The sequence below is a fragment of the Gambusia affinis genome, linkage group LG08 (genome assembly GCF_019740435.1).
Source record: "Gambusia affinis linkage group LG08, SWU_Gaff_1.0, whole genome shotgun sequence".
Classification (NCBI taxonomy): Eukaryota; Metazoa; Chordata; class Actinopteri; order Cyprinodontiformes; family Poeciliidae; genus Gambusia; species Gambusia affinis.
The window spans coordinates 12,064,848-12,077,675 of NC_057875.1; the positions used below are offsets into that span (position 1 = coordinate 12,064,848).

Sequence of the window (12,828 nt, forward strand, 5' to 3'; positions counted from 1 at the left end):
GCACAAAGGACAGATGTCGCAGCCTTCTCTGAGGAAGAATTTAAGTCAAAAACAGAAATATTATTTTGTTTCAGAATGAATGTTACCTGATTGTAGAGAGCACACACATGTAGGGCAGTGTTTCCAGATGCATTCTGGGCACTCATGTCAGCTCCGTAGAACAGCAGATGTTCCAAGTGCTGCACGTGGCCGTAGCGGCATGCCTAAAATTACAAATTAATAAACTTACTCTTTTTGCACAGTGTTTTTTATTAGATAATGTCCGTCATTTGGACATCCAGATGATAAATGAGGTGTTCTACAGAATGACATAAAGGAACCACAATGGAATTCCTACAAAATATAAGGAACTTGGACAAATAAGAATGATAAAGAGCACTTAAACAATGGAGATCTGGGCTGCAGCCAGCGTCCATTACCAGGATTTTCTTTTGTCTACTAGTCATAATTAAGATGTTACTGTGACCTACATTTTCTATTTGCCCAGTCAAATAGAACACTGATTCTGGTTTTTGGTTATCTAAAAAGTAGTTGAATACAGTAAATCACAGACCTTGGCAATACTGAAACAGCTAAATTATGAGCACAATCTTTCAATTTTGAGTTTTTTTCTATATTTTTCTTAACTTTACTTTGTGGTGATTGCTCAGTCTACTGGGATGAAAGCTGTTGCAAACGATCCTGAAGCTGCTCCAGCCTTCCTTTTAACTACATCTTATAGGAATTCCTCTTTACTCACAACAACAAACTAAAAAGATGAAAAAATCTTGTTTGCACCACCTGAGGCTAAATGTAAATGTGTGATGTTATTCTGGTAGGACACTTTCTGCACGGCTGCTGCTGCATCTAACTTGGAGCAATATATTTTTCATCTTTTCTATACTTTCCATCTGTGTCCTTTGTCATTCACACAGAGGGAAAAAAGCTTTCCCCAGCCATTGTTCTCTCACTCCTGTGTTTTGTCTCGTTGGAGTGCACTGTAGAAGTGAAAGAGCACAAAAATGATGCTGGGATTTTTCTTAGTTACAAGCCATGTGCAGCGTATTCTATTTCAGACAATATGTACTTAAATATTGCTAACTCTAAAATAAATGCAAAATGCAGGAAAAAAAAAAATACACACCAACACACAGCAAAGAGTTGGAGTTGAAAGGCATAAAACTGATTAAAATGTCTTTGAGTGAAGGGCTGCACAGTTATTTGATGAAGCAATAGCAGTTCAGACATCAAAAAACAGTATTTGTTTAAGAGAATCCAGGCAATATCAATGGCAATGTTGCTCTTTATTGTCAGATACTTTAAATGTATTTTGTGTATCTCTCTGCTGACTGGTCTATTAATGAGGTGTACATTGTCCTATGAAATGTTTTTTAATGTTTGTCATTTTCATGTTTCACTCACTATTTTCTTTCTTTCTGCCTTTCTATTTTTTGTTGTCCAATTCTACAATTTGTTTCTTACTACTGTGATTATTTCAAACCGAAATTCACTGGACAGTAGGCGGAAAGTTATATGTAATGCTTGCTAACACATTAGCATTCATTAGCAAAGTGGATAGACACTGAGTACTGTGAGCTATATCGGCTACCAGGAGACTTAACTAAGGTTTCCGTCGTGGGAGTGTTCCAGAGTTGAGCCTAGTACAGAGAGATGAGCTAACTCTGAGAGTTTCTGGAGGACTGTGTTTGTGTTGGGACTTTCCTGCTGTGTCCTGAATTGTTCATTACTGGTGTCTTCACATAACCAGTGTGTGACTGGGAAATTTTATTAATTGTTGCCTCAACAGTTAAGGCACTACAACATTTTTTACTCTTAAAATGACTTTTTCTATTTTTTACATGCACAAACATAAATCCACAGTTTACTAATAAATTGTTGTGATAAGCTGCGTGTTTTCTTGTTTCATTAAAACTCAGGAGTACCATTCTCCAGGAGTTCCTAATGAGACTTCCCATTTACTCATAGGGAATTATACCAAATGAAAAAATTAAGTACACATAAAGAAAGAGCAAAGACTTTCAAAATTATATTGAATCGAACTTTGAAAACCAAACCATTTCTTTTCCGCAAACCAGCCTTTAAAGCTCTGAACACTTTGCGTGTCACATTGTATTTATTACCTGGTGTATCTCCTGCCAGCCATTCTCATCCTCACAGCCGACCTGTGCGTGGTCATGCAGCAGCAGTTCACAGCAGTAGGGGTCTCCTCCAACCATTGCACTGTGGTAGAGAGGAGTAAGACCCCTGCTGTCTTTATAGTCAGGAGAAGCACCCAAGTCCAACAGTGTCTGTAGGCAAAGTTTCAGTTTTAAAGTGTTTTGTTACCAGTTAGATGATCTTTATGCATTTTAAACGTGAAAGCAAGACAGATACTCATGGGAGTGTTGTAGTAAATTTCCTCCTAAAATCTATATTATTGACATGCATGAAAAATAGACTTTAGTATTTGTAAAAAATAAAATTAAAGATATATTTTCCCTTATTTAAAGAGGATTGCAGGGATATTGATTTATACCTCTTCAACTTTTTTCACATCTCATCACATTATGACCATGAATCTCCATGACGATGCAATGTGATATGCCATTTCATTCAAAAAGGGCATCCTAAGCCTCATTTATTGAGTAATTGCTCAACCATCATTTCTCAAGCACTTCCACTAACAGGTTATCAATCCCCATCTTCACAAAAGAAAAGATTGGAGGCAACCAATCGGACCACAGATATAAAACAGGAGAGTCAGCGTGTCTCCTTCCTTTGCGTAATGTACTTACTATAAGTGCTGTGTGGTTCTTGCTGCGCACAGCCTTGTGCAAGGCAGTAATGCCATCTTTTGTCCGGAAGTCCAGATGTGCCCCTCCATTTTTAAGCACTTTGATGAGCTCGGCACATCCCTCCAACTGTGCTGCCAGCGTTAGTGGGCATTCTGTGAGATCCAAGGCTGAGTAAGCAAACTGTATTCAAAATTAACATTTTTCCAGTTATACTGCTGCACATTCCTGATGAAGAATGAGTTATAGCTGTCAGCATTTAACAAATAATATTTAAACTATTTTAATTGTCAGTGACTCTGCATTTGCATAACTGCCTGGCTGTGGTAATTGTCACCCTCCTATCTACCTAAATGGCAGCTTCCTGTTGGTGTTAAACTGAGCTATTCATATGTTCCTCTCACTTTGCAGCTCATCTGCAGAACTACAGGTCACCCAGCAGAGAAACGACCTCCTTTGTTGTGGGACAAACATCTGAATGTACATAAGACGATTAGAAGGAAGAATAATCCAGCTTTCCCCGCAAGCGCTAGGCTTATTTCAGAAAATCCTTACATGGTCAGGTGTGGTGAGGACAGTATGCAAAAGGTAGAAAGTACAATGGGAAAAAAAAAAAAAAAAGATAAATTAAGGTAGATTACATACAGGAGAAAAACTCTACTGTATGTCTATAACTATTGAGTGATTTCTTACCTCCTGTGTCTGGATCATGGAAGTTAGGATCCAGGCCTTTTTCCAAAAACCGTGAGACCTTTTCAATGTTTCTCTGCTGCACGTACTCCATAAACTTCTTCAAGTTTGCCTAATGGAGAGAGACAAGGGAGTAAGGTTAAAGGGAAGACGGGGAAGAGATCGCTGTGATTGGGCAAATTCAGACTCATGTGGATAGAGATGTTTAATAATGCAGTCCAGAGATGAAAGCTACTGCCGCTGCTCTTTCCTTCTATGTTTGAAGGTTTTATTTCTATTCTGTCATGCCAAGCAAATGGACCAGAAGATATGTAAGCTATAATAGGAGCGAGCAAAAAATAGAGGGGTGTAAAGGCTGGACAGCATCACTGAATCTTTTTCTTTCCCTTCTTGGGAAAAAAAGAGTAAATAAGATCCTCCAGCTTATTTCACATTTTGACTGTACATAATAATAATAATAATAATAATAATAATAGAAATAATAATAATCGTTTAAAGATTTTCAAGAAGAAATACTAGTGATATATGGGTAGTAAAAAAAATAGTTTCAGAACACTCATATCCACAGCAAATGATTCTTCTTTTATACTGGAAAATAAATGTGGACTTTACTAAAAGAAGAGTAAACCTACGAAATATTAATAAATTGAAGCTGCAAAAAGTGTATGAGCAATGATGCTACCTCAAAGATAAAAACAGGTTAAAAATGCATGGTAAAATTGTGAAATAAAGAAAAAAAATCTAGTTAAATGAAATCCTAAAGGAAAATAGGAAGCTTTCATCACAAGGAGTATGGTGGAGATGCATTTTGACAAAATCAGCAGAATTCCAACTAAGTTTAAGAGGAAACTTAGATTACTTTTGTACTCTTTCGAGGTTTCCTTGTAAAGTAGATTTGCTACAACTTACTAAAGAGATGTAGATCGGCACACTTAAACACACTCTTCAGAAACATACACATACATATACAGGCAAACCAGAAAACAGAATGAGGCATTCTGCTGACACTTACCATCATACACTGCCTGATCCAGTTTTAAAATGTTACCTCCTCGGACACTTCCCAGATTTCACACACACAAGGCCCTTTTCATTTGCACCAAGTCGTCTGCAGCCCACTTGCATGTACAAACCCGCTTCTTGTTCACACACGGCACACTGACATGCTGTAAGGATCCAGCGACTGCTACACTCACCATCTCCGAGTCAAACTGAGTGAGAGAAATTCTTTTCCTTTTTTTTTCCGCATGTGCTTTCAGGCAGTTGTTATGGTGATGGGATACAAAGACCGTTCTAGCAGCCAATGTACACAGGAGTGGGAAGAGCACTGAGGTTGTGTTTGTCTGTGTGTGAACGACAACTCTTTGTGTGTCCTGAATAATATCGTGGATAATGCCTTGAAGAGGTTCCTGGGATGATTTACCAATAATCAGGTGGGCTTGATGTGTGTTTTATTGCCTGCTGAACAGAGGACTGATAAAAGGCTTCGACTTTATTTTCCTAAGCAAGGGTCTTAATGAACTCTTGATATTTTCTACCCCTGGCTATCTTTCGTTGTCTGCAACATACACTGTCAATTTCACTTTTATGCAAAAAAACACAAAGCATTTATTTTCAGAAACAACCAGAGCAACTGGCAAATCCCTATTAATTCTGAAATCAAACAAAAAAGATGACAGGGTGTAATAAATCATATCTGAAAGAGCAGAGCTCTTTTCAATAAGGGCACAGTTACAAAACACAGAGAACAAATCCCATTATTTTCCTAGTAGACCTACATTTTACCAAATGTATGCTTTGAATAATAAACAGATCCAGAACTATCCAAAATATTTGAATTCTGATACCATATACAATTGACAAATGCTATTAAATAAACTAAATAGTTTTCTTTGGGAAACAAAATTATGCTTTAAATTGATTATGTGTTCAGGGAATTTAAAGATAGAGACTTTGGAAAAAATATGAACCATCCATACTGTGTGGATAGATTTTTGATTAAAACTTTATATGTTTATATGTTGAAAAGAAACCTTGTACTTTTACCCTGTGCCACAATTCTGAAAAATAATTTGTTCCCATTTATGCAAGCTCACACATCCAGGCAGAGAAATTCCTGGCAAAGATTTGCAAATACACCTCCTCAGTATTTCCCTGGTTAGCTTAAATTTCATTCAACCTTTTGCCAAGCCTGATTCACTAATGAAGGTAAGCTTCCAAATTTACTGTCAATATTTACCATCTAGGCCATTCATTACTGCCTGGATATGAATCATTTCCAGTAATTCCCTAAAGAACAATACATTTTTACATAACAGATAGAAAAGTGAAAGTGGCCTCCAAACAAATCGAAGCAACATAACATTATGAACACATATGCAAGTGAAAATTACTCTAAATAACTAAACTGCATATCAAACAACTCAGCACTTTCTTTATGCAATACCAAGGGCCAGGCTCAAGAAAAATATATAACTAATAACAGTTGTTTTAATTTCTCTGTTCAGGAAAGGCAGAAAGCTTATTGTACATTTGTGGGGGTTTAACATGCTGGAAGCACATAGGTGTCCTGAGTGAGAGTTCACTGCTTGCTTGCAGCTTCGTAGGACTCCATCAGTTCCGTGTTGTAGGAAATTTGAAATTTTGCACCTTTTGATTTTCTTCACTCTTTGCTCCTACGTCCAACTACGCCCACGACCAATCAGTGAACCATTATTTGACCACTACTTAATCCATTCTCTGTCAGATACTGAGGAAACATGCAACAAGGAAAGCACTTGTTAAAATCTTTACTCACTTCTACCCTAACATTTAGACTATACTCTTAACAATACAGATGCTGGCTGTTCTCCAGTCCTACTTTACACAATATATGCAGCAAAAATGTATTGATATCTTTGGCTGTTAGTCCAGGAACCGCATAACATTTTCTCTAACCTGTTATAACCTACTAACACAGAGAGGCAAATCAATCACATCAGTTTGTTTACTGATGAACTCGATGCCAGAAAACCAACGTATGTGCAAAGAATTAATGAAAGCAAAATTCTGACTTGACAGAAAGTGCAGTCTAACAAATCTAGACATGCCTAAACCTTTTTCAGGTTAATTTGCATCCATTGAGGACTCTCACTTCAGCTTTTAAAAATGATTACCTGCTCTGGAGGAAAATATAATTTGAAACCTCCCAGAAAATGTCCAGTTCTTTTGAAGCAACAGGTATTGTGATCTGCAGTAATAACAAAGGAAGCGCTGAAGTTTTTTTCAGAAATTCTATTACAAGTTAACAAAACAGCATGCTCAGGTTGTTAAGATGGCTTAAATTATTGCTGGTCAGAGAGCAAAACAATTAATGTTTTCATCAGCTTGACGACTTTAAATTTAGTTATTAGACAGTTCCTAAAGTTCAGTGTCTCTCTTCACCCGGAAGATTCATTCAAACACTGAAATGTGGCCTACACAAACTTCTCTTTCTGAAACTTAGCCTTGTTGTAAAGAGTCAGAGTTAAAGGAAAATATAAAATGGAGACTATTCTCCCTAGTGAAATGAGAATGAAATAGTGAGAAGCAGTTCACAGAACCTATGGCAATTTACAGTTTTGCAGTTTGATAATTGAAATACTGTGTCCTCATTTATCTTTATTTCTGCACTTCATTTAAAACAACAACCTAGATGCTATGCAGTAAAATAAGTAGATAAAAATTTACCTCATAAAAGTATAATTAAAAGGTCAAATATATTAAATATCTATGAGTGTCTAAGAACAGTTGGTTTGTGAACCTTAAAGCTTTAAGTAAATAAAGTTTTACAACTGGCATCAATAAATTTGAGGGTTTTTGATCATTTGCACATATCAAAGGTGTTGGAGGTAAGGTTAGTTTTTACAATGTTTTCTATTTTATTTTTATCTTGATTTAGAAAAAAAAAATAAAAAAAGCAAAGTTAAGATCTAAATGGTATTTGAATGTGATAAGGGCCAGAACATATACATGTTAACCTGAGATAAAACATTTAATAACAGAGTTAGTCTATTTTCCCATTTTTTCTTCCTTGTAGCTTAGCAGTGTAGTTTGCACTTAGAACTTGTTGATGTAAACCATCAGCATTCGATCAAATAAACTCGAAATCCTTGTAACAGGCTAGCTTTACAGGGCAAAAGTTTAGTGAGTTTGTTAATAAGGGTAACAAAGTATCTTCCCTTTCCACACATGAAAGTAAGATGAGCCTGCACATGATTACCAAAACAAATACGGGTTTACAATAAGCTATGATGTATCCAACCTAACTTGTATAATGCATGTGTTGATTTGAGAATATACATTCCAATATAAAATCATTTAGCATACATCAGAACCAACAGCAATGGCATAACATACTAGCAGCTGAAACTGAAGCAACAAAGATGTAAAATACCTTAAATATTCATATAAAAAAATAAAAATACAGAGAATGGTAGAAAATCAACCAATTTCGAGCCAGCAGGTTTGTACACAACACTCTTAACATACAGCTGAAAAGGGAAAACAAACCAAAGCATACCTAATTCAGCAGCAGCCATAATCCTGAAGATACAAGGCACTGTATCTTAATGGGACACTGTTCAGTTACTAATGACGACTAAAAGTAGATTCACAGCAGTGTCCCAATTACCTGACCATGTTAATTACTCCAATCCACTGTAATTACTGAAATATTTATAGAAACCTGGGCTTCTACCTTTAATAAGTTGTCTTTTTATTAGCCTCAGCTGTTGTTGATCATTTACTTTTACTCTCTGGATCAACTCCACAGCATAAAAGAGGGAGAAAAAGAACTAAAGGTTGTGTCAAGATTAAAGTTGTCCTGATGCCTCATATTTGTTTTTATAACAAACACACAATGACTAAATATGACTAATTATGTTAGCTAAGCTTTTTCACTTGTATCCATATAAAAAGCTGTGTAACACTTTGATGCATGTCCAGCAAGAACTTTTACAATTAAACTTACAATTAGTCACAAGTACAGGTGAACATTTTATTGTGGTTTTTAAGGATTTTTCTTTGTCTCTAATTTCTGTAAAATTATCACAAAAAAATAAATACTGTACACTTCCAATGACCATAAAAAACAAAACCTCCAAGTCACCATGATTATAAAATTAGAATCCATATATGATTTCTTATGTAAACTTCTAATTATCCAACAAAACACCAACTCTCTAAAAGTTTTGTAACATTTTACAAAGTAAATATAATTTAATATATGTTGCTGGGACTGAAATAAAAGGCTATAGGAGTTACCTAATTAGTAGATATAATTCAACCATGTGTCATTTAGCCTTAGTAGGTATATAGCTGTTCTGTAAAAAGCTTGTTACAGAACATTGGTGACAAAACACAATCATGAAGACAGGTCAGAAATGAAGTTGTGGAGAAGTTCAAAGCATGTTTTTGTTAAAACTGTTTCCCAAGCTTAAAAAATGTTTCAGAGCAATGCTTAGTCTATCTACAAACATAGAAAACAGAGTATCTATATAGATTTGGACATTCACCTAAATTGACAAAAAATAAAAGGAGACTATTGCCCAAAAAAGCAGCCAAGAGACACATGGTAACTTGGGAAGAACTGCAGAGATTCAAAGTCAGGTGAGGGAATCTGTGTACAGAACAAACACTAGTCATGCATTCCACACTGCAGGCCTCTGTGGAAAAGGGCACAAAGAACCCGGTCATTAAAACAAGCCACAAAATGTCAAATGTGCAGTTTGCAACTGTAGATTTTATAGCAGGGGAAGAACATGATCTAGACATATGAGAATAAAAAGTATTTTTTGGGCTTCATCCTAAGCACAATGGGAGAAAGAACAATGACTCCATATCACCCTGAAAAAAACATCTCCAAAGTAATATACAGAGGTTGCAGCATCTTCTTCAGCAAAAAAAAAAAACTGAAGCTACTCATAGCTGGAAAGGTAGGTGAAGCTAAATACAGAGTAAAACTCTAAGAAATCCTCTCTAAAATGTACTAGAGGCTCCAGAAACTCTTGAGGTTGGAACAGATGATCACCTTTTAGCAAGATTATGATCCCAAACATCTAGTAACAGTTACAATGAAATATTTTGATAACAGAGAAAGATCAACACCTAACTGAAAATCAGACCTGGAAATTGAAGTTCATAGACTCATCCAGAAATTGAGCAAGGAAAAGAGGTAAAATGCTAATTTAGCAATGCAGTTATGTTAAGAACATACAGTTCAAACCAGAAGTTTACATACATCGGTTTAAAAACTACATGTATTTGTTTTTCTCACTGTCTGAAGTTAATACAGACCAAACTTTTTATGATTTAAGTCAGTGTGAATTATCAAAATTGTTTCTTCTTTTGCTAAACGCCAAAAAAATAAGAGAAATAATGTCAGAGCTATTCAAAATCAGAAATGTACATTTCGTCACTATTTGTAGAATTGCCTTTGAATTGTGTGACTCAAACTACTCTAGAGACTATGGTGTAAAAAACAATCGTATCTCAGAACTACGTCTAACTCATTTAATCTGTATTAATATGAACAAAATTAAACTCTTATACAACATAAACAAATCTAAAAAAGTGAGCACAAATCAAACATGCATTTATGCATTCATGGTGAGAAAAACAAATACCTTATCTTGAATTCTGCACTCCTTGTTCTTTCTCTATTTACTTTTATTGACACTTGTCTGCATAAATCTGGACCCTGATCAGCAAGGCCATGACCCCCGTGATCCCATGATTCACACAAAGGCTGTCCCACTGCAGGGTAACTGCATTTTAATTAAACAAACAACCTGAGAAAGAAACAATGCAATACATGCAGTTACAATATTAGCGTACTCATATCCCTGCTTTAGGCGCCTAAACAATAGAGCAAGTAAAGCAACTGGACCCCCATTTCATAAGTTGGCAGTGCAAACTTATGTTTTTGCTCCCCCATTTTTTAAAATCTGGTCATTCCCTGTACTCTGACTAATTTGCAAAGTCTCTGTACACTTTCATTGTACTGTATTATTTCTCTTTCTTTTCATCAACTTACTTTATTATAGTTTTGTACAGCAAAATTTGACATTGACATTGTTTTCAATCAGCAAATTAAATAAATGCTTGCTACATTTTAGTCGTCCACACCTCCCTCAAAGTTGGAACATCTCAACATGATCTCATAAGCCCGCAGAACAAAGGGTAAGACAACAAATCTCAATCATCGTTGCAAGTGTCACACCAGCACTGCAACTCTATCAGTTGCCATAAATTAGATAAAGTATATTAGAAAACTTTTCAGAAAATTTCAGTTTGTGGGGTTTAGACTTGTAACCCATCTGTAACAGAACCAACAGGCAACACATGCAGCTGCAGGTGTCACTTGATTTCTACCACTACCTTTCTAAACAGCATCTCTGCGGCTGTTTTTGAAATAAATTTAGTTGTAGACATGTAACAACCATAGGAAAAAAAAAATAAAAAATTAAGATTACCACATTTTCCATGTTTGCTGCCTTTTTTCGAATATATTCAGGCACTAGTAGTTGTCTGTTACACATATTTACAAACTAAATTTTGTACTTGATATTTTTTAAGTTCTTATAACTAAATTGGATACATACAGGCACATTTAAAAAATCTGAATCTACGTCCAATGAGGCACTTTAACCAGATTAACTGCACTTTCTGAAAATTGCAACCTTGAAGCCAAAACACTTTTCATTCAGTCCTCATTTCTGTATTAATGTTTTTGTTCTTGGTTTGACGTAATATTCTAATCTTAAAAGTCCTGTTTTCATTAACTGTAAGCGGAAAATTATTTTTTTAACAGAAATAAAGACTTGAAAACAGTCTGTGTGGAGTTAATCTGTAAAATGTGTTTCGCTTAGTGAATCTAGTTACTGAAATAAATGAACTTCTTATTAATATTTTAATTTACTTACTTTATCTGCACAGTACATTCAAAATTGCAGCTGGAATTAAAGGGAAACCTATATCTTTTTCACAAAGTATTCCAACTACCACTGATAAAAGTGAAAGCATACAAAAAGCATCAAACAGCATACAAAGATGCAACTCAAGTTGTCAGAAATCAAATAGGGTAAAAACCAGTGTAAGGTAGTCCCTCATCAACTCTACCTTTTGTGTACAATAAATACGGTTCTCTGTTGAGATTTACCTTCTTGTTTTTGAAAATTTTTTGAAAAAAAAGTTAGCTAGGGAAAAAAAATCCTCAAATGGTTAAGCTTCTTTTATTTGTCGCTTTATTCTATAATTCATGGTTTATTGCAGAGTATGAGCATCTAGAAGTATGTTCCTATTAAAAATGCACAACTGGATGAGCGGTGGAGACATGGAAAAATGGGGTCCTGTGAGGGAGAGCTTTGGATGACAGTAAAGGAGAAAAAAAGGGGTGTAAAGGTCAAAGAAGAATTCTATCTACAGAACTGGTTTGTTCATTTTATTCATTGAGGTGTCATTTCTATGGATCATATCCACATACAATAACATCTTAATTCCAAAGACAATGGCATTTTTTATGTGGCATATTAAACCCAAAATCATTCACACCCCAGGCAGAATTACACTTAAAGTAATCTTTTACTTTTGCCAGCATGTTTTGATAAAGAGTCTGTGAAAAGAGCTCAAGATTAGGCTGATGGCAAAGCTCAACCTCACAAAAAATAAAAAGAAAATGCAAAAAGCTTATGAAAAACCATAAGGGTTTGATTGCTCCAATTGCTACTTTTTTCAAATCCTTTTATTCGTTCACCATGTTTTTAATCTGCCCATATTATAAAATATGTAGATGATTAATTATTGTCATGCATGTTGATTAATTTCTATTTGAAAGATGCAATAAAAGCAACACAGATTGCCAAAAAGGAAAATTAATTATTAATATAGGTGACATTCTAATTCTGTCTTTACAACAAATGTAGTATACAGAAATGCAAACCTCCAAAACACAAAGAACACAAATAGGCAATAGACTCTAGAAGAAAGAACATTTTGAAGATGTACATCGTAAACTGATCAAACATATAAGGTGGCTCTATATTAATTGTGCGGCAGTGCAGCCTTTTTTAAAATAAAAGAAGAAAAAAAAAACAACAAAAAACAGAACTGGGTGTGCATCCAAAATAAGGTTGTAATGTAGAGCACAGCAGTAAAGGTCTGGAGTATATAAATATGTTGCAGCAACGTCTTTCTAAAGAATGGCCAAAAGAATTTTCAGTTTTTTCATAAAAGGTTTTACCTTTTTTGTCACTGGGACAAAAAAGATAAAACGTTTTTTGTTTTTTTTTTAATCAGTTGCCTTACACAGTTTTTGAACTGCTTAAGGCAATTCAAAAACTGCCTTAAA

At 35.1% G+C, this 12,828-nt stretch overlaps 1 protein-coding gene across 1 annotated transcript in view; it reads right to left on the reverse strand.

The window, feature by feature from the left end:
• shank3a (SH3 and multiple ankyrin repeat domains 3a) overlaps positions 1 to 12,828 on the reverse strand; it is a 177,513-nt gene that overhangs the window by 78,736 nt on the left and 85,949 nt on the right. The window contains exons 5-8 of the mRNA XM_044123713.1: positions 3,465 to 3,573; positions 2,775 to 2,926; positions 2,121 to 2,288; positions 87 to 203 (exon numbers count right to left, since the gene is read on the reverse strand). Coding sequence (XP_043979648.1) covers positions 87 to 203; positions 2,121 to 2,288; positions 2,775 to 2,926; positions 3,465 to 3,573 — 546 coding nt within the window. The remainder of the gene's footprint in view (positions 1 to 86; positions 204 to 2,120; positions 2,289 to 2,774; positions 2,927 to 3,464; positions 3,574 to 12,828) is intronic.